We start from the raw sequence: 20,923 nt of genomic DNA on the forward strand, positions 1-20,923 counted from the left end.
AAAACTGGAAGAAAAAAAAGAACTGTAAGGTATTTCCTAACAAAAACAACTGACCTGGAAAATAGATCAAGGAGAGGTAATTTAAGAATTGCTAGACAACCTCAAAGCTATGAACAAAAAGAGCCTGAACAACATATTTCAAGAAATTATAAAACAAAACTTCCCTGATCTTAGAACCAGTGGGCAAAGTGAAAATAGAAACCATTCACCATTTACCTACTGAAGGGAACACCAAAATCAAAAGTCTCAGGAACACTATAGTTGAAATTCAGAACATCTAAGTAAAAACAAACAAAAAAACCCCTATCAGTAGCCAGAATGAATAAATTCCAAGTACCAGGAGCCATAGTCAGGATCACACAAGATTTAGTGGGTACTACTAAAAAGGAATGGAAAGCTCAGAATACAATCTTCAAGAAAGCAAATGATAAACACTTACAATCAAGATTAACTTACCCAGCAAAACTACATATAATCCTATAGAGGAAAAAATGGATATTTAATGAAATAGAGGCTTCTAAGCATTCCAGATGAAAAAACAAGGGCTGCAGAGAAACTCTGAAATATAAACACAGGAGTCAAAAGAAAAATAAAAAGGTAAACAGAAGATTAATCATCACAAGGAACTAAAGAAGGATGAACTGTTTACATTCTAATATGGGGAGACGACTCATGTGTCCCCTCAGAATCCTATCTTCATCAGGAGGAATACTTGGAGAGGGAGGAAGAGTGGGAGAAATTCTCTCACGTAATCTGGGTGTTCAATCTGGGAGCCTGCACGTGCTCAAGCGCGAGTGTGTGTGTGTGTGTGTGTGTGTGTGTACACGCTACATATACATACAAAACACAGTACACTACATACATGCATATACCACATAGATGCCACATACACATATCATATACACAGAGCTGGGTATGGAAATAGATTTCACTCCACAAAGGAACAGGAGGCAAAGGGGAGAAGGGACAATAAGAGGGAGGATGAAGACAGTGACTAGTCACAAGCCACACAAGCTTAACCACAGAGAGTGGATGGTGAAGAGAGGCTTAAAATGAAATAAATAAAAGCCTGGGCTGTGGGTGGGGGAGGAAAAAGAGGGGTAGGGGACCCAGAAACAAACTGCATCAAACCTAGAGCTGACCAGCTTCTCTATCACCATGCTCCTTTTCTTTATAAGAGGAAAAAGAGAACTCTGAGCAATAACCAGCCATGATTCCATACGACTCATGATGAAATATACTCTTGAAAGAGGGGTGACAGACTCAGGGGAAACTGAGAATCCGTGGCCAAGGCAGGAATCTGTTTGTTACAAGGACTTTATAGTTTGTTTTCCCCAAGGGGGGGGGAGGGAAGGGGTGGAAGTGAGAGGTGGTTTTTGGTACCTGAAAACAATACATTTAAATTTTAAAAAAGGAAACACTAGCTCTGCCTTAAGCTCTGCTATTTTCAAAGGTTATGCTGCCATTACTCAGGCTTTAATCCCCCAAACATCTTTCTCCTCACTTAGAAAAGCAACAGGCTTCAGCAAAACCCAACAGAAAGTAAATGCTCTAAATCTCAGTACATGTGCATTGCATCCCTTTCCCCATGTGTAATGGAACTTAGCACTCCACTGGTTTAAGTAGATTAACCCAGAGTAGTCTGGAGGGAGCAGAAGCCACTCAACATAGTGCTTGGCACATCTCAGACGCTTAATAAATGTGTATTGAGGGAATGGCTGAACAAGTTGCAGAATATGAATGTAATGGAATACTATTGGGCTATGAGAAAAGATGAACAGGCAGACTTCAGAAAAACCTGGAAAGACTTATATGAACTGATGCTGAGTGAAGTGAGCAGAACCAGGAGAACACTGTACACAATAACAACCACACTGTGCGATGACCAACTTTGATAGACTTGGCTCTTCTCAGAAACGCAAGAATCTAAAACAACTCCAAAAGACTCACGATGGAAAATGCAATTCACACCCAGGGAAAGAATTATGGGGTGTGAATGTAGATGAAAGCACACTATTTGCTATCTCTCTTTTTTTTTTCTTCTTTCTCGTGGTTCATTCCATTGGTTAGAATTCTTTACAACATGACTAATGTGAAAATACGTTTAAAATGAATGTGTATGTACAGCCTATATCAGACTGCACACCGTCTGGGGAAAGGGGAAAATTTAAAACGCAAAAGCTTGTGGAACTGAATGTTGTAAACTAAAAATAAATATATTAACTTAAAAAAAATAAACGCGTATTGCCTGACTGACTGATGGAGAACACAATCTCTGTGCTCATTTGCTAGGGTAGGGTGGGGGGACAGAGACTTAAGAAATGGCAAGGGAGGCTGGCTGGGTTCTAAATACATCAGAAGAAGAGAGAGCGGCAAATGTACAAGAAATGAGAATCATGCTTTGTTCACCCCAACTTTCTTACAGTCAGGAGGCAGAGGTGTTCGGTGTGTCTACAAGCTGGTGTGCTTCCTCTAAAGCCTCCAATGACCTCTCAATGGCCAAATCAAGTCTTTCCTCCCTTCTCCTGCTTCAGTTTCACCTCTCTGCAGCCTCTGACACTGCTGGTCACCCTTTCTGCAAACTCTTCTCCTCTGTGGGTTTTCATGAAACTATTCTGTCTTGGGTCTCTTCTTACCAGCCCCAATACTCCTTATTCACCTTTGCTAGATCTGTATCCAGGTCTGTCCGCTGAGGCTGTGTCCTAGATCCTCTTCCCCCCACCCCAATGCTACTTCACTTCATGATCTCTCCAATATTCATGGGTTCAACTATTTCTATAGAGGTGGTTACCCAATTTACACATCCAGCTCTCTGGAGCTCCAGTCTTCTATCACCTCTTGGACTTCTTGAACTGGATGTCCCTAAGGTATCTTAAAATCAGTATGTCCAAAACAGAACTCGACTTCCCCTTCCAAACTTCCCTCGACCCAAAAGATGATGAGCTTTGGGGTGTCATCATCTGTCTAATGCTCAGTTCCTCACTCCCACTGAATCTCATTATTCCTATCTTCCCACCCCTCCGCTCACCACCCTAGAGCCGGCTCCCATGACCTCACACAAGGATGACTGCAGTAGCCCACGAGTTGGCCTCCCAGCTTTGAGTCTCCCCACACTCCAGCCCCTCTCCACTCAGCTGCCAGCAATCCTCCTCAAAATGCGGGTGCAGCCCATGGCCCTCTCTCTCTACTTGACACGCTGTCCATGGATGCTATCTCCTCAAGCAGAACGTGAGGCCCACGAGAACTGGGCCTGCCTGGTTGCAACCCCAGCACTCAGCAAAGAGCTTGGCACAAAGGTGGTAGGAACTGCTTCGCTCACTCATTCATAAACTCCAGTGGCTTCCTAATGCCTCCAAGACTATAAAATCCCGTTTGGCCTTGAAACCCCTTCAGAACCTGCCCCATTCCCAATCTTCCAGACTTCTTCCACCTTCCTCCACTCCATCTCCCGGCGATTCCTGGAAGAATGTCCTTTCTCTTCTCTGCCTCCCAGCTCACAGCCCACCTTCTGCAGGCCTTCCCCGGCCCACTGCCCACCCCTACTGCTAGGTCTTCCTTCTGAGATCACCTTCCTTTCTAACAATGCTCCTATCTTTGATCTAAGGAGTTGGCCAAAAGTTCCCCCTCTGGACTGTGAGCTCTGAGGTTGGGAACCAGATTTTTGCCTTTCTTTGTATCCCCAGGGCCCAGCACAGTGTGGGGCACAGAGGTAGCACTTATGTGCTTGTGGTTTGACTGATACAACTCAGAAAGAACTTCTGGTCACATGTCCAAGGTGACATAGAGTTATTTTAAAGAAAACCAGTGGACATTTTGGGTCACATGCCATTTTGGCTTCCGCTTTCACAAAATATCTCCTATTTTTCCTTTCTGAAAACCTTCTTGAGATAGTCATTTTCCCTCAGAACTACTGCATTTCTGTATCCTACAGAAGTGTCAAAGAGAAGAAAATCTACTTGAAGAGAGAGCTAAGTGAGTTTTTCCACTAGAACAGCTGTCATCCATAATGAGGCCTCAAGTCAGACCATTCTCCGAATCTTCAGGAATGCCTACATGCCTCATCCAGGCAGTGACTGGTACAGCCCACTCCTTTCATTCCAAAGGTTCAGCTTTACAGTCAGCAGGGTCAGTTCAAAAGCTAGACAGAAATAAAATAACGAGCCGCGCTTGTGCTGGGACAGACTCTTCCTTCTTTTATATTCCAATATATCTCATGCGAAGCCTTGGGCTGTCAGATTGTTCAGATTTTGTCTTAGCCTGGGCACTCTGATGTTCCTCACAGGGTACAGCAGAATGACACAGGCTCCACTGACACAGAAATCTAAGACTGAGAGCCCTGTAAGACAAATGTGAGCTACAGAAAGCCAGGGGGGCAGCGGTGGGAGTGTGGGGCGCACGAGACCAGGGTGCAATTTCCAGCTGTTTCAAGTAATTTGTTGTTACCTCTCATCAAGAGACCTAACACGGAAGATATGGAGGCTAAACGAAATGACTCAACAGGTACCTTCTACGTCTCAAATAACATAACCAGATGCCTTAACGACCTGCTTCATAGAAAACTGTTCTCTAGACCAGGGTTTTATATCACATTGAAGGAATCGAGATCACATTTACTCAATCTATTCAAACACTTATTAATTCTCTGTGTATGTGAAAAGAACTGGAGAGCAATAAAAGGACAAATAATACTGGGTGCTTGACCTCAAGGGATTTATCATTTAGGAGAGGTGATAAGGTATGTGTGCAGACAAAGGAGAGAGAGACATAATGGGTGATGGGCACATGAGGAAGGAACAGTGTAGAGGGATGGAAGAGCTCATTCCCAGCTGGGGGGATGGAGGAAGAAGCACCAGGGCCTCAAGGATGAACAGGACATCAGCAGAGGGAGAAGAGAGTTGCACCCCCCCCCCTCCCCGCCCCGGTGGCCTCCAACCCCGAATCCCTCAGACAGACAAGCTCATCAAAGCCCATGGGAACTTCTCGGTCACGGCTGCGTTATGTTCTGGCACTTCTGAACAACTCCAATGACGAGCTAACATCAAACTCAGCTCTAGGAGCACCGTAGAAGTGACTCCCTTTACAGTGAGATGAGCGCTCTCTAGGCCACCCAGCACTGCATCATGGTGAGCCTCTCTGGGATGACGCCAATGGCCTTCCAACTGGTCACAGGTCCCTGCCTCTGATCTCTCCCCCTGCAACCCACAGAAGTGCAACAGACCAGGTCACCTCACCCCTATTCAGCAAACCCTCTAGGATCAAAGATGAACTCCTGTTTGGCTTCTCAAATTTCCTTAGTCCCTTGCTCTGTCTTCTAATACATTCCTCCCCGCTCCATGCACGCTATGGCCCTGTCGTGCTAGACACTGACTGCCCACTCCCTGAATGCTTTCCTTCCTCTTTCTGCGTGCTCAGTAAGAACACCCAGCTTCCTTTGAAACTTGGTCTATCAGAGGCCTCTCCCTGCCTCCCCACAGCTGCGAGAGCCTTCCTGTGGGAGGTGAGGTGTCCTTACTTCCACCTACTCGGTGTATCATGTATATTCTAATTTATAGATGTTATCTCCCCCCATGAGCTCCTAGAGGGCAGACTGCTTTTGCCTTTCTATGCAGTAAAAACTTCCTGACAGCTTGATGGACTCTACAATATTACAGACTAAGATGGTCTGCCCTTTTATAGTCAGATGAGGTCTCTCTTTAGCTGCCTCCCAGAGCCTCCGTGTTAATAAGTGCCCTGGCCCACCAGGGTCATAGCTCGATTCCTCTAGGCTCCGCTCCTGACTCTTCAGGTCCCCCTTCCTCACTCTGTCAGCCTAGCCTTTTAGCTTCCCTTATGTGATGTCTTAGCCCTTCCCTCGAGGGCAGGAACTTTCTCTCTTTTTGTCTGTTTGTATTCCCAGTGCCTGGCACACAGTAAGAACTTAATAATGCATCGCTGGCCCTTAACTTTGGTTGTGTTACATCTATGGCACAATTCCTTCATTAGAGTCCAGCTCTGAGATGTGTGCTCACAGTGTGGAGGTGACCAGTGAGCAGGAGAAACAGCCCCTCCTGGCCTGGGGGTGAACTGTAGGTCTCCCACAAGAGAGCCAGCCTAGCTCCCAGCTACTGAAGAGATATGGGCACCTGGGGCTACAATCCGCCTGTGGGCTGGGAATGGCCACATGGATGAAAGTCCTTTGCAGAAGTGGAGAACATCCCTTTCATTCACTTTCCTGTCTTGACAGGCTTTTCTCCCTTAGTTTTGCTCTCAGTCTCTTTGGGAACCCCCAAATCTCTCACAGGAGAGCTCTGCTATGCCTTGATGATGTGCCCTTCTTGTCTTCTAAATGTGAGATGCAAACCAGAAACCATAGTAGGGGTTCTTCACTCCCCTGGGTCCTAAGATCTTGTTCTCAGGGCGTCTTATGACTCACAACAAAAAGGGGCAAAAACTCCTGCAGTAGACTCTTAGGGCATGACCATGGAAGACCCCTGAGTACCCTCTTGGGTCACAACCATCCATGAACTCCCTCCAGTTTAACAAAGACCTTCCAAAAATGGAGTGGGTGCCCCAAGATGAATGAAGACAAGGCCTCAGACCAATTCTGACAAGGGCACCAAATAGGACTGATGACTAGGCCACAAGCTAGCAGTTTGGTAAAGCTCCTGATGCTTTTCAGATGAAGTCTGTACTTGTGAAATGGAGAATTCAGAGTCAAGTGTTCCATTTTACTATGGTCTCCATTAAATTTCATATGAAGGAGATTCAGTCTGTTGAGAACTTTCTGAATCTTGACATTGTCATCCAACAAGGCAGGGAGCCTCCCCTTAGGGGGTGAGCTTCCTGAGAGCAGGAACTCTCTCCCCACCCCTTCTTTCCTTCCTTTTCTCCCTTGCCTTCCCTGGTATTCCCAGGGCTGCTCAACAAATGCTTGTTGACTATTTCATCTGCAAATCTGGTTGGGGGCCATTCAAGCTTTTGTCTTTGTTAACAGTTAAATAGCAGCTCCCTTAAAGCTGACATGCTTTGTTAACAGCCCCTGGTGGGTCTAGATATCCTGTCAGCTCTGACTCTGCCACACAGCACCTGGGTCTTGCCCACATTTCTCCCTCCCATGCACAACAGCAGGAGAGACTCTGTCATGTGCATTGGAAAAGAACCAGGTCTGGGGTGGTATCTACAGAGCTGCCTCTTCTACAAGTCTATTAGCCCTGGTCCAAAAGGAAACAAGGTGAGCCTCAAGCGAACTTTCTGTTCTTAATGAAGCCTTGCAGACTTTCTGGGATGGCTGCTTTCTTTACTACAGGCTAGACACTAACAACTTCGTTCATGATACCTTTTATTTATTCATGTGCCTTCGCTAGTTCAGCCATCACCCACTGGTAGGCATGTACTTAATTTCCTGTTCTTTGCTACTCTCAAAGGGCTGCTGTGGCCATGTGGAGGTGAATGACAGGTCCCTTCTTTCTGTCTCTGACCCGAGTGGGGGGTATCTGCCTAGCCATGTGATCCCGGTCAAAGGGCATGGACATCTTAGTCACTTCCTTAAGCAGTTCCAAAACGCTTTGCAGAAGAGCTGAGCCAACTCATGACTCCCCCAGCAGTGCCACAGTATGCCACCCTCCACACCTACAGCACTGACCATTCCCAACATGTGGCATTATCACTGGCTACGGGGAGCCCAAGGTGTTCTGATTCACCTTTGTCTTATGAAGAGTGTGGTTTCAAGTGGTTAGTAATTTGAAATGTTTCTGTTGTGAACAGTTTGTTTGTATTCTTTGACCACTCATCTGCCAGTATGGGCTGTTACATATTTGCACTAGTTACCTATATGTCCTATAGAGCACACCCTGATAAGAGCCATCAGATACAAAAATTTCCCCAGTTGACCACTTCTCTTTATATTTGATACTGCAAATGCACTTAATAAAAACAATCTATTCTTTATCTTTCGTGAGGCTTCTATCCTTTGGCCACAGCAGTGATGGACACCTTGACCTTGCTCCCTTCCCATCTGTCACGGGCTGATCTTTGGTACATGTTGAGCTCATTGTGGTGTATGGGATGAGGCTGCTAGCCTTACCTAATTTCTACCAGACTATTTTCCAGGTTCCCCAGCAATTCTTGTCATGGAAGGAGTTCTTCTGCAGGTAATTTTTTTTTCATGTTTGTCAAACATCAGGTCATTGGATACAATCATTCCTTAGTCTTCCTTTTCTGCTTTGTTTCACTGTTGTGAATCCAACTCTTTTGAGGGTTACTGCTAACTGGAGTTCGTCTGGAAGTGTTCTCTCTTTACACCACCTGGTTTTCACTGCTTTCCTGGGTCATCTGGACCCTTTTATCTTGCAAATGAATCTTGTTCTTCTTTTGTCTAACTTTGTAAAGTATCCCCTGGCATAGCATTAAATCTGTGAAGTCACTTAGGCAGCATGCAGCACAGTCACTGTTATCATCATGGCATGGGCCAAGGAGGTAGAGGGATTTTCTGTTCAGTTATTTAAGTTTCTCTTCCTTTCTTGAAGAAGCATTTTGTAACCCTCTAGACAGGTCTTAAGCGTACCCTGTTAGACTGACTCCCAGATATTTTACGCCTCTTTTCACAGTCACGAATGAGGAGTCCTTTCTCGATCATTCCCTCTGTTACTGCTACATAGAAAAGCAGTGGAGTTTTTTTTGCTGGTTTGCTCTGTATCCTGAGATCTTACTGGAGCTATTATTAACTGCTGATTCTCTGGTAATTCTGTAATGGAATACTACTGTGCTATAAAGAAGGACAAATAAGATGAATACAGGGAATCATGTGACGACATAGGACATGATGCAAAGCAAAGTTAAGCAGAACCAGGGAAATACACAATGACTCCAACGAGGCAAATGAAAAGAACCACAACAAACACCCCAGACAGAAAGGGAGGAGATCAGAATGACCCGGCCTGGCCCCAAAGAAGAAATGAGCAAACCCACATCCTTGCCTTCTCTCTAAAGGCAAAGGCCTAAAGGTGCTGGCCATGGAGGGCACCTGTCAGAGGCAGGGAGGGCTTGGCTAGCTTCCCTGAAATGTTTTTATCCTTTGTTATCGGCAATGCCTCTCTGGAGAAGGGGCAGGAGAGGGAGAGAAAGATAGAGAGACGGAGATTTGAAAATGAAAGTGATGTTAAAACGAAGAATATCAATAAAACATTTTTTAAAATGTAAACCTATGTCCTTTCAGAGAGACAGCATGGCAGAAGTCAACAGAAAGCACTGAGCCAAGAATCTGAAGCTGGGTGATCATCGGCGAGTCACCACGTGAAAAATGAGAATACTTATGGCACCTACCTTAAAAGGCCGTGCAAATTCCACCCTGCAGGGGGATGGGAAGTGGCAGCAAGGCTGGCACCCCAGACAGGAGAGCTCATCGTGGGGCTCCTTAGCACCCAGGTGAGACATCTGAAGGTGGTATGCGGCTGGTACAAACTGGTGCCTCCCTCCTCCCCTGGTTCATTTCTGATCCACCCAGGCTCCTTATAGGAATGGTGATGCTGCCACCTGCAGGTCAGAAGGGGCCCACACCTGCCTGGCTGCTGGGTGGATGGATGCATGACTCTTTAGGAAGAGGAGGACGGAGCCCGGCTGTGATGACGACGATGCCCACTTTCCTGTGCCCTGGCACATCAGCGGCGCCCAGGACCGGCCGTAAATGCTGAGCCGGGTGTTGGCGAACACAGCATGGAAACCTGTGTCCGTGCTGGCCTGACAAACGCCTCACAAATATGACAACTCACTGGCTCTCCTCACAGCTAAGCATGATCTTAATGACCGTTATTTTTACATTTACATACAGATAAGGGCCCATTCAAAGGGACACACACGCACACACACAGACTCTCATTACATCAAACGCTACAGGGGACGCTACTGCAGCATGAGAAACGACGCCTCAGAAGCCCCCAGACAACGGATGCAAAGTCAGCAGCGCCAAGAACACGCCGCACTCCACTCGTGAGTAATCCTTCCAACAACCACACAGCCATCCGAAGAGAAGAGGCAGAATTATCAGGAACAAACACGGCCCCAAAGAGAGGGAGGAAGCAAACATTCTCCGTCTTCTACACAGAGGCCAGGGCCCGTTAGCATCCAAGAGTGCGTACATCTTCAGATTCTGTTCATGTGTACTGGGCAGTTTGTCTGATTCTTTCTCCCCCTTTCCTCTTTTTCTTCAAAATATTCTTTGTTATATCGGATGGCTCTCTGGAGAGAAGGCAGAGGAACGCTGGGGAAATTTGGGCAACGTAAACGTGAAAATAGCAATAAAAGCTCACTGTGAAAAATGGAAAAGCCTGCTATGTTATACAGAAAGGAAGACACATTTATCTAAAAAACTGGATGAATGCTGTACTGTAAATAATGAAGTGGAGGAGGGGTAGGCAGGGACACTGGGCAAAGGGGAGGTGTTTCTCTACATCCGATGCAGCCTCGCCTCAGAAGCTCCGTACTGCTCTGTCTTCCTAGGATTACTGCACTGGCATGAAATAAATATCAAGTTGTTGCTCATAAAATTTGATTTGCTTTTCAAAATGCTGCGTCAGAAACAAAAAGAATCTGGTGGAATGCGTATTGCAGATTTCTCAGCGCAGACAATCATTTTGCCTTCGGATTCAGCCAAGTACTTTGTGTGGGATAAGACACGGTCAGGAGTGGGTTCTTGAGAACCATTACCATGGTATTTGTGAATGGGGACTCTACTGACAGAGCTACCTCCCTTCCCTGGCAGAGCCCCTCATCCTCATCGCAGTAAGGATTTCAAATAAAAATAGGGAGCCCAGCTGTCTAAATTCGAATGACCCCAAAACTGAAAATGTGAGCACCCCAAGGAGCCTGGAGGTCGGCACTGCACCTCGCAGTGACTCACTCCTCACAACAAAGGTGGGAAATAGCAAATGACCACGGTTCTTTGGGAACTACAAAGCTTAGTCCAAGCACTGTCATCATTCCTGCAAGCTGGCCAGCAATCTGATTTTCTGTTCAGAGTATCACAATCTTTGTTGTAATCAGATTGCTAAAACTAAAGTGATAAAGAAGTCACACGTGTAACAAATGGCAGGACAGAGAGTTGGAGGTGGAGTCCAAAAGAGATCTGGGTTTGAATCCCATTTCTAATAGGAAAGTCTCCCTGTAAGGACAGTGACACCTATACACACGGATGGTGCCACGCGGAGGGCTTGAGGACCTCCAACCTGCCCCTTGCCTATCAGGCAGGCGACATGACAATCACCGGGCATGAAGTCTAGAGGTGGCCTCTGGCCGTCTATGACAACGAAGACCAGGCACCAAACGGTTAGCGTCACTCATCACCTAGACCCTGGGGGCCCCTCCCCCACTGCTAACTTACCTTCATCCACGGTGAACTGACAGCTCTTATCGTTGTAAAAAAGGATCTTCTTCTTGTCAGGACGTGTGACAAAGATGATCTGGTCCCCTAAGGCCTGCAGTTTATAAAGACACAGAGAAGTGGTCGGAGGGAGCAGTGATGAGCTGCAATCCCAAGGCACCCAACTGCTTTGAGCATCACTCCCATCACACCTTGTGTGTGTAGAGCTGACGGGGGCCGGCAATCACACAAGTTAGGACGGGGTGATGAGCCAGCCAGGAACCCCTGGCCCAACAAGGATGTGAGGGGCCTGCGCAGACATAGCTCACACGTCACCAAGCCCGAGGCTTGAAGGCCCCCAGAGCGCACTCTACAGACCCTGTCTTTTCTGATCAGTGCCCAAGGGCTCCCCTCCTGACCCCAAGTCCAGGGTTTCTTCCATCCCCTCTGAGAAGAGGTATCCAGTCCTTCCAAAGAGCCACGTTTCAGTGCCTACTCTGAAGTTTACAGTACTGTGTGGTGATGCAGATCACAACCTCTCCTTGCCTTGGTCAAAGTACCCACACCAGAAAGTGGCCACATGAAATCATCCCCAGAGAACAACATGTTTGCTGGGGGGGGGGGGGGAACTCCCCTTAGGTCAGGAACATTGTGAAAGCTCCGTGACCTTCAAGGACTGGGGGAGAGAGACCTTGGCCCTGAGTGTGGACCAAAGTAGCCATTCACCTCATGCTGGGCCGGGTACAATCCCCTTGACCCAAACTAACCAGTCACACCTTTTCCCAGGAGGTTCCAAGCACCTAACAGGCTTTTGGAGGCCAGAGGCCGGGGGGAGCTACAGTAGGAGGGCTTTGGAGCAGTGCTAAAGAAATGCCTCGGCATTATTCAAGGTCAAAATGGCTAGCTAAGGCAAGTTTCAGAATCTGAGAGGATTGAAAACCAGGGCCAAATCCCTATGTGTTTATGACAGCTTTGAGACAGAGACCTCGAGCTACAATCTCAGTCCTGCTACTTTATATCTGCTTGCCCTTGGGGAGGTAGATTTACCTTTCTGTGTCCCAGCTCCTCCCCTGTAACATGAGGTGGTCAGACCTCTAAAGTCCTGTTGTTATTGTTCAGTCATTTCAGCCGTGTCTGACTCTTCCTGACCCCATTTGGGGTTTTCTTGGCAAAGATACTAGAGTGGTTCTCCATTTCCTTCTCCAGCTCATTTTACAGAGGAGGAAACTGAGGCAAGCAGGGTGAAGTGACTTGCCCAGGGTCACACAGCAAGGAAGTGTCTGAGGCTGGATTTGAACTCAGGATGTTCCTATTCAGTGCTATTCTGCCTCAATCTATGCCCATATGACGTTCTAGACCTTTCCATGGTGACAGCGGCAGCAGACAACAGCTAGACTCCATGGACTTCCAGTGAGAAACATCACAGGATGACCAATCCTGGCTCTTCTCACATCATTGTTCCCCAGTCAATGGATCAGTAGCATGGAGAGAACAAGCAGCCTATAGAAAACTAGGACTGAGCTCCCATGAGGATGGAAGCCAGCAGCGCTGCAGGGTAGGGGTGGGGGGAGTGTCACCGCAGGGGAGGGGAGGTACCACAAGGCAGAGGGGTCACCACAGGGAAAGGGGGGGTCACCACAAGGCAGGGGGGATCACGGCAAGGCAGGGGGATCACGGCAGGGCAGGGGGGAGGTCACGGCAGGGCAAGGGGTCACCACAAGGCAAGAGGGGTCAGGGCAGGGTGTGGGGGGGTCACCACAGGGCAAGGGGGGTCATCACCACAAGGCAAGGGGGGCGTCACCGCAGGGCACGGGGGAAGAGGGAGCCATCGGCTCTCACATCTCACCTCCTGAATCCAAAGCAATGTTCCAAAGCTAGACCGCTCAAGGAGCTTCCTAAAAAATCTGTCCACGGCTCCAGTTACTCTCCGAAATCACTTTGCTAATCAGTTGCTTTCACTAGGTCTGTGACTTTGTGACACTTTTGTAAGAATCTTACGAAGTTTTGGCTTAAAACAAAACCTGTTCCTAGCGATCTGGGGCAAGCTTAAATTCTATAATCAGAATGAGCAAAACATGTGACTGAGGCCATCCACGGGCTTCCTCACAGCAGAGTCTGAATGTGACAGGCTATGGTCATGTGCAGCATTCTGAATCCTGTGCACCCCCCAGCCAGGCCAGAGCCACGGCTTGTGACCACAGCTCTAACAGGGGCTCAGAGGAGTCCTGGAGCATCCCCGCACACCCCTGGAAGCTGTCTTCAGGAAAGCCCTGACCCCCAGAGGAAAGCCAGGCCAAGACACTCAGAAGGACAAAAGCAAGCTCCAGAGGCTACATAAGAACACCTACTCCCCTCCCATCTCCACTACAAACGGACGCCAACTTTCGAAGTCGTCCCAGGTTTTTCTGAAACCAGCCAACGGATTTCCATCACAATCATACGACAACTTGTTCAGCCATTCTCTGACTAATGATGTCCCCTCCATTTCCAATTGTTTGTCACCTCAAAAAGAGCTGCCATCAATGTTTCCATATGTACAGGCCCCTTTCCTTTTTCTCTGAACTCTCTGGGGTGCAGACCTTCAAGTGTATTGCTTGGGTCAGAGCTCCATCATCGCTCTGCAGAATGGAGGGACCAGTTCACAACGCACTGGTGTCCCCATTTTCCACATCCCCTCCAGGATCTATTATTTTCCTTTTCTGTTCTGTTAGCCACCTGGTGGGTGGGAGGCAAGTCCCTCAGAATTGTTTTAATGTGCATTCCTCCATTAGCGATTTGGAGCACTGTTTCAACAATCTGGCTAGCAGATGTTGTGGGGGTGAAAGACCAACACAAGCCCAACAACAAGCATGCTACCAGCATGCTGAAAAAGCCCAGGTTCTTTTGATCTGCTTTACTAAGGAAAGCAACGTTAAGGGGCTAACAAGCTTATTTTAATCCAGCATACAAAAATCACTCACTTAGTTCAGGGGAAAAAGCCAGCACCCTGAACTTCGGAACAAATACAAATTACAAACATCGACAGACAGACCAAATACAATTCATAGTTACCAACATCTAGGTTCAGCCCGGGAGCTGATAACAAGGGCTGGCCCAGAGTTGTGCGTGCCACCACTGCTGTGGGTAAGAGTTCCGAAAAAGAGAAAGCCAACCCCTGGTTTTGTATCTTTTTTAGGGTCAAGGGTGAGTCACACATGCGACTCACCCACGTGACCTAGAACCGTCACAAAGAGGCGATTTAAACCCACGTGGTCTAAAAGCCTCTGATGTCCCAAACGTGTCACTCAAACTCATGTGTAACCCAGGCTCTCCCCTAAGGCAAGGAGGTCACAAGGACTCCCAATCTAATCAAGGAGACAAAGGCCAAACTCTTCAAGGGCACTTAGTTGAACTAAGAGCCCATTTTGTTTACCAACACAAGCACTTGTTCAAATGACTACTGATGGCTCAGATTTCTTTATCTGAAGATTACCTGTTCACATCCTTTGACTATTTATCAGTTGAATGGCTTGTATTTTTATAAACTTGATTCACCTCCCTATACATCAAGTATCACTTTGATCACTGAAAAATATTCAGGGTCTCCAAGCCCAAATTCATGGCCTTCTCCTCTGTCTTTGTTCACCATGGCTCCTTTCCATGGATTTGAATTCTAGCCAAACTGGTCTATTCAGACCTTTCCTACCTGCCTGTCCGCTGTGAGCCACCCACTCCTCTAGGCCTGATCACTGCAACAACGGTCAGAACCCAGAATGATGTAAATGAGGGCTTCCTCTAGCTAAGTACACCGTCCCACAACGGTCCTCCTCCAGTTTCCCAACAGGATTCCCCCCAGCACGAAGAGGCCAGAGCTCTCATTCTAACCAGCAGCACTGGTTAGCTTGTGGCAAGGGGCAAGTCTGAGTGCGTTCCAGCCCTAGTCCAAAGGGCCTGGAGTCGTGAGCTTTCAATGGCTCAGTGTCCTCCTCACCCTCACTCCCACATCAAGCGTCTGGCACACAGCACTGCTGCCAGAACGTCCCCTGCTCCCCCCCAGACTCCAGGCCCCTTCCAAAGAAGCGCCCACCACCTCTGGTAATCAAATGCACGCTCATCACACAATTACCTTGATGGCTTTCTGGGCATTGGGCAGCCCCTCCTCAATGTCTTCTAGGAGGATTCCTCCCAAGCCTCTCTGGTCATGCTTGTCTAGGAGCCGAAGTAAGGCCTTCTTATCTTTCAGGTTGTACTTGGGCTTGAAGGTGTACTTCCCATCGACTACTTCAATTTTGGGGTTGTTGACTAGTGCCTGTAACAGTGACACAGCATGAGGATTTGCAACAGTTCTACTACTCAAGAAACCAACATTCAATGGCAGACTGCCCGGCACATGCCTGCAGGGGACCAGCCTTCCACCAGCACTGCCTGGCAGCAGATTCTGAGAACGCTGCCCTTGTCTGTATTCGTTAGGAAAGATTCATGAACACTGATGGTCAAAGGGAGGTATGTCTCACCCCACCTTCCCCAGAAAGTAGGATGCTGATCTCATGTGGATGTTAAAAATATGAAAAACATGACCCTGGGATGCACAACTAGGCAGTCAGTTTTCCCTAGCTGGAGTCAATTGGTACCAGCAGCTGTAGAAAAACCTGAGAAGAGCAGAGCTCCTGGGATCTCACTGACGGGGACACTCCCGCCAATCATGCAGATCGCAATCCTACCACATCTTCTAATTTAGCAATGAATTAACTTAAATTTTAGTCTCTGGAGTCCAGTATTGTCATCAGACACTATACTCTCATTTAAGGCCATGTCTTAGTTTAATGCGAACTTAATTTCTTAGGCATTTACCCTTCCAAGAGCAACCCTCTGTTTCAGGCTCAGCAGGCAGGAAGTGGTCCTTGGAGCTCCTATTCCAACACTGGATCAGATGTTTAAAAATTCCATTTTATTTTGTTTTCAGTTACAGATTCTTCCCCTCCCCCCACTGAGAAGGCAAGAGATACAAAGTCCATTACAAGTCAAGCCAACAGATTCCTGCATTAGCCATTCCTCCCCTCTCCTCCTGCCCCAAAAGAAAGACAAGAAAATGTGCTTCAGTCTACACCGAGTCCACCAGTCCTCTAGATTAATGGTGGGTCACTGTGCTGATCAGTTACTAGGGCTTTCCCAAGCTGATTCTCTTTGCAATACTCCAGTTTCGGTTTCCCGGTTCTGCTCATTTTCCTACTTTGCATCAGTTCATACAGGTCTTCTCAGATTTCTCTGAAATAGTCCCCTTCATCACTTTTTTTATGGCACAATAGCATTTCATCACAATCATACACCACGTGGTTCAGCCATTTCCCAATTGATGGGCATCCCCTCAATTTCCAATTCTTTGCCACCAGAAAAAGAGCTGCTACAAATATTTTTGTACACATGGGTCTCTTTCCTCTTTCTTTGATATCTCTGGGGTACAGACTTAGTAGTGGTATTGCTGATCAAAGGGTAGACACAATTTTTTAGCCCTTTGGGCCAAATTCTCCAGAATGGTTCAACCATTTCACACCTCCACCAACAGTGCAGGAGTGTCCCTATTTTCCCTCATCCCCTCTAGCATTTCTCATTTTCTTTTTTTGTCTTCTTAGCCAATCTGGTAGATGTGAGGTGATACTTCACAGTTGTCTTAATTTCTCTAATTTATGTGATTTAGAACATTTTTAAAGATATTACTGCTGATAACTTTGAATTATTCCTTTGAAGATTGCCTATTCATATCCTTTGACCACATAGCAATTGTGGAATGGCCCATTCTCTTATAATTTGAATCTGTTATCTATAAATCTTTGAAATGAGACTGTTATCAGAGAAGCTTACTACAAAGATTCCACCCCGCCCCTGCCCCAGTTTCCTGCTTTTCTTCTAATTTTTGATGTACTGGGGTTTTTTTATACAAAATCTTTCTAATTTTATATAATCAAAAATGATTCATTTTAACTCCTGTGAACCTCTGCCTCTTGTTTGGTCATGACCTCTTCCCTTTTCCACAGACCTGACAATTTCTTCTCTGCTCCACTAACCTGCTTTTGATGTCACCCTTTCTATGGAAACCATGCACCCTTTTTGAGTTTATCTTGTACGTACACTGTGAAATATTATTTCTTTGATTTGTTTTTGGACTCATCTACTCTTTAGGAAGACACATTCAATATTTCTGCTTTCCCACATTTTAAAAAGGTTTTTAAACCTTCATGAATCCATGGTCTCTATTTGCGAAGGTGTCACACTCAGTTGAGAAATAACTACAATCCTTTCTATTTCTATTCAATATTCTCCAGAGATCTAGCATAGCTAACTTTTTCTAAAATTTTATTTATCTCTTCTTCGTTCTTGTTTTTATGGTCACATTTATCTACATCTGAGAGCTACATTGTATAGTTTTACTGCCTCTATTTTCCTGTAATTAAGTTTTCCTTTAAGAATTTACATGCTGAATGGAATACTATTGTGCTATAAGAAATGGGAATGATACAGACTTCATAACAACCTGGAAAAACCTACACCGCATAATGCTGAGTGAGCGAAGCAGAGCCAGGAGAACATTATACACAACCACAGACACATGGATTCTGTGAGGACCAACCCTGACAGACTTTGCTCTTCTCAGCAACACAAGGTGCAAGGACAACTCCAAAGGACTCACAATGGAGAATGCTATCTACATCCAGAGAAAGAACTATGAGGTATGAATGCAGATTGAGGCACACTTCATGCTAGCCTTCCCCCCCCCTTTTTTTTCTTTCTCTCTCTTTTGTTTTTGTGTTGTTTTTTTTTTTTTTTGGTTCTGTTTCTTCTTTCTTATGATTCATTTCATTGGTCATAATTCTTCTCCATAACTTGACTAGTGTGTAAATTAATTCAATGCGAAGTTATACGTGGAAGTTATATGGGATTCCATGCTGTCTTGGGGAGGAGGGGAGTGAAGGAGGGAGGGAGGGGGGGGGAAGAAAATCTGGAACTCAAAATTATGTAGAACCATGTGCTGTAACTAAAAATAAAAAAAAAATTAAAAAAAATTATGTAGAACCGAGTGATGTAAACTAAAAATTAAAAAAAAAAAAGAATTTACATGCTGGAGAGGATTCTGGGAAGATGGCAGAGTAGGTCAGAAAATTCCAAGCTCTCAAGATTTTCCCCCACAAAGGAGTTAAAATAACACCTTAGGGAAAGCAAAGTGTGGGTGGAGACAAACAAAGAAAAACAGGGGCACAACTGGGATCTTCCTGGGACAGTTTGAGAAGATCTGAAGAAAAATCCCAGGATTAGGTTTGGTCCCAGCATGGAGTAAACACCTCCAGGTTAGGTTCTATTTTAACAAGGGGGTGAGCCCTGGGGTTAGTTGGTTTGAGAGGCTGCCTCGGCCCCAGCCACTGGAACTTTTCACCCCAGGATAGTGAGGGGAGTCTTGAGTTTCAGCCCAGGAAGATTGAGGGAACCTCTGCTGAGGAGGAATGGCCAGAACCAGCTGTGCTGCGAAGAGCAGTGGCGGCAATAAGGAACTAGCACATGCCTGGCGAGTGCAGAAGCAGTGGGGCAGAAAGCCCCTGGCTGTGGGCACTTACCTCAGGAGGTTGGAGGTTTGGCTTTGGTTCTGGGCTAGAGGGGAGAACTAAAGATCCGGGGCAAGAGGCACCATTTCCCGTACCCCAGGGCTAGAGGTGATTACAAAAGTCAAGTTATTACCACAAAAAAAAAAATGCACAGGCAAAGGAGGAAGAATCCGACCATAGAAACCTATTATGGGAATAGAGATGAATAGAGATGAACCAGGGTTCATCTTCAGAGGAGCATACTTAAGTAAAGAAACCCCCAAAGAGCAGCATTAAATGGTCACCTGCCCAAAAAGAATTTATAGATCTTAAAAAAGACTTTAAAAATCGAATGACAGAGATGGAGGAAAAACTAAAAAAAATAAAAATAAAAAATAATCCAAGAAAAACAAGAAGGTTATGAAAGGAAAGTCGACCAATTAGAAAAGGAGATCCAGAATCTTAAGGAGGAAAATGACACCTTGAAAATCAGAACTGGGCAAAGTGAAGCCAGTGAAATTATGAGAGATGAAGAAATAATTAAACAAAACATGAATAATGAAAAAATAGAAGAGAAAGTGAAACATCTTATGAGAAAAACAACAGAGTTGGAGAACAGATCAGGAAGAGAAAATATAAAAATAATTGGAGTAACAGAAAGTCATCATCAAAAAAAGAATCTTGATACGACAATACAAGAAATAATCAAAGAAAACTGTCCTGAAGCATCAGAACAAGGCAGGGCAGTAGAGATAGAGAAAATCCATCGCACACCACTTAAAAGAGATCCTGTGAGGAAAACTCCTAGGAAAATCATAGTCAAATTCCGGAACCCCCAGATCAAGGATAAAATATTAAAAGCATCAAGATTAAAACAATTTAAATATGATGGTGCCACAATTAGAATTACACAAGACCAGCAGCAGAGACATTAAAGGACCGCAGGTCTTGGAACACTACATATTGAAGAGCAAAAGACCTGGAGCTCTGGCCGAAAATATCACACCCTTCAAATTTCAGTATTATCTTGAATGAAAAAAATGGACATTTGACAAACCCTTAGACTTTCAAGACTTTGTTTAAAAAAATCCTCAACTTAATAGTAGATTCGACATACAAGAACTAAGAGAAACATCAGGTACAAACCAAAGACTGACTATAAGGGATTCCCAAGGACAGATGGTTTACTTTTTATATAACACAAAATGTAAAATGTATGTCTGAGATTCTTATTAATAATTGTCAAACTCATAAGAAAGGGGGGGGATAAACCTGACTGTGATATGAATTTAAAAAGTAAAACCATTTGGAAACAGATGAAAAGAATAACTATTTTATACAAGAGGTGCAAGAGGAAGAAAGGATACAGAGGATTTAGATGAGGGCTGATAGTTCTGGTGACCTAATTTCATTGGGAGTGGGTTTAAGAGGGAATGATACATATATATTGAGAAGAGTATAAAAGTCTTCTAAATTTAGAAGAAATAAAATGTTAGGAGTATAGTGAGGGGGGAGAGGACAAGGGAGGGATTTTCAGAGGGGAGAATGAGGGAATAGGTAAGGGGTATTTATATTAATGGGAATGGGGGGACAGGGGAGGGATCCTTGGAGAGGGGAAGGCAAGTATTAGGAGGGCAATGTAGCAGGTAGAAGGAAAGCAGAGCAGGCAGGAGGGATAGGAAACAAGACATGAAAAAACATAAAAACAAAGATTAGCAGTAGAGTATGTTTGGGAAAGTGTATGTCTATATACACATGTGTATATGTATAAACGTATGTATCTATCTATATGTGTATGTGTATAAGTTGAGAAACATGTCTAAACTATATTGTAGCCTTCTGGGGGTGGGGGGAGGGGAAAAAGAACAAAGTTAAAAAGTGCACAGCAGAAAACAAAAGAAAACACACGGAAGCGAAGAGAAGGTGGACAATTCTCAACACGTGGTATATTATTTATCATACAGGCTTTCTTGGAATGAAACCTTATTGTTATGTATTTTGAATCCTCTCATGTTCTGCTACACACATGACACGCTTTTTT

At 45.5% G+C, this 20,923-nt stretch overlaps 1 protein-coding gene across 2 annotated transcripts in view; it reads right to left on the bottom strand.

Annotated features, from left to right (window-relative positions):
• The window catches only part of GTF2E2 (general transcription factor IIE subunit 2), an 84,566-nt gene that overhangs the window by 5,258 nt on the left and 58,385 nt on the right, over window positions 1-20,923 (bottom strand). For both annotated transcript variants that reach the window (XM_036764684.1, XM_036764685.1), the window contains exons 5-6: window positions 15,438-15,620; window positions 11,354-11,447 (exon numbers count right to left, since the gene is read on the bottom strand). In XM_036764684.1, coding sequence (XP_036620579.1) covers window positions 11,354-11,447; window positions 15,438-15,620 — 277 coding nt within the window. The remainder of the gene's footprint in view (window positions 1-11,353; window positions 11,448-15,437; window positions 15,621-20,923) is intronic.

This window comes from Trichosurus vulpecula, chromosome 6, assembly GCF_011100635.1.
Source record: "Trichosurus vulpecula isolate mTriVul1 chromosome 6, mTriVul1.pri, whole genome shotgun sequence".
Classification (NCBI taxonomy): domain Eukaryota; kingdom Metazoa; phylum Chordata; class Mammalia; order Diprotodontia; family Phalangeridae; genus Trichosurus; species Trichosurus vulpecula.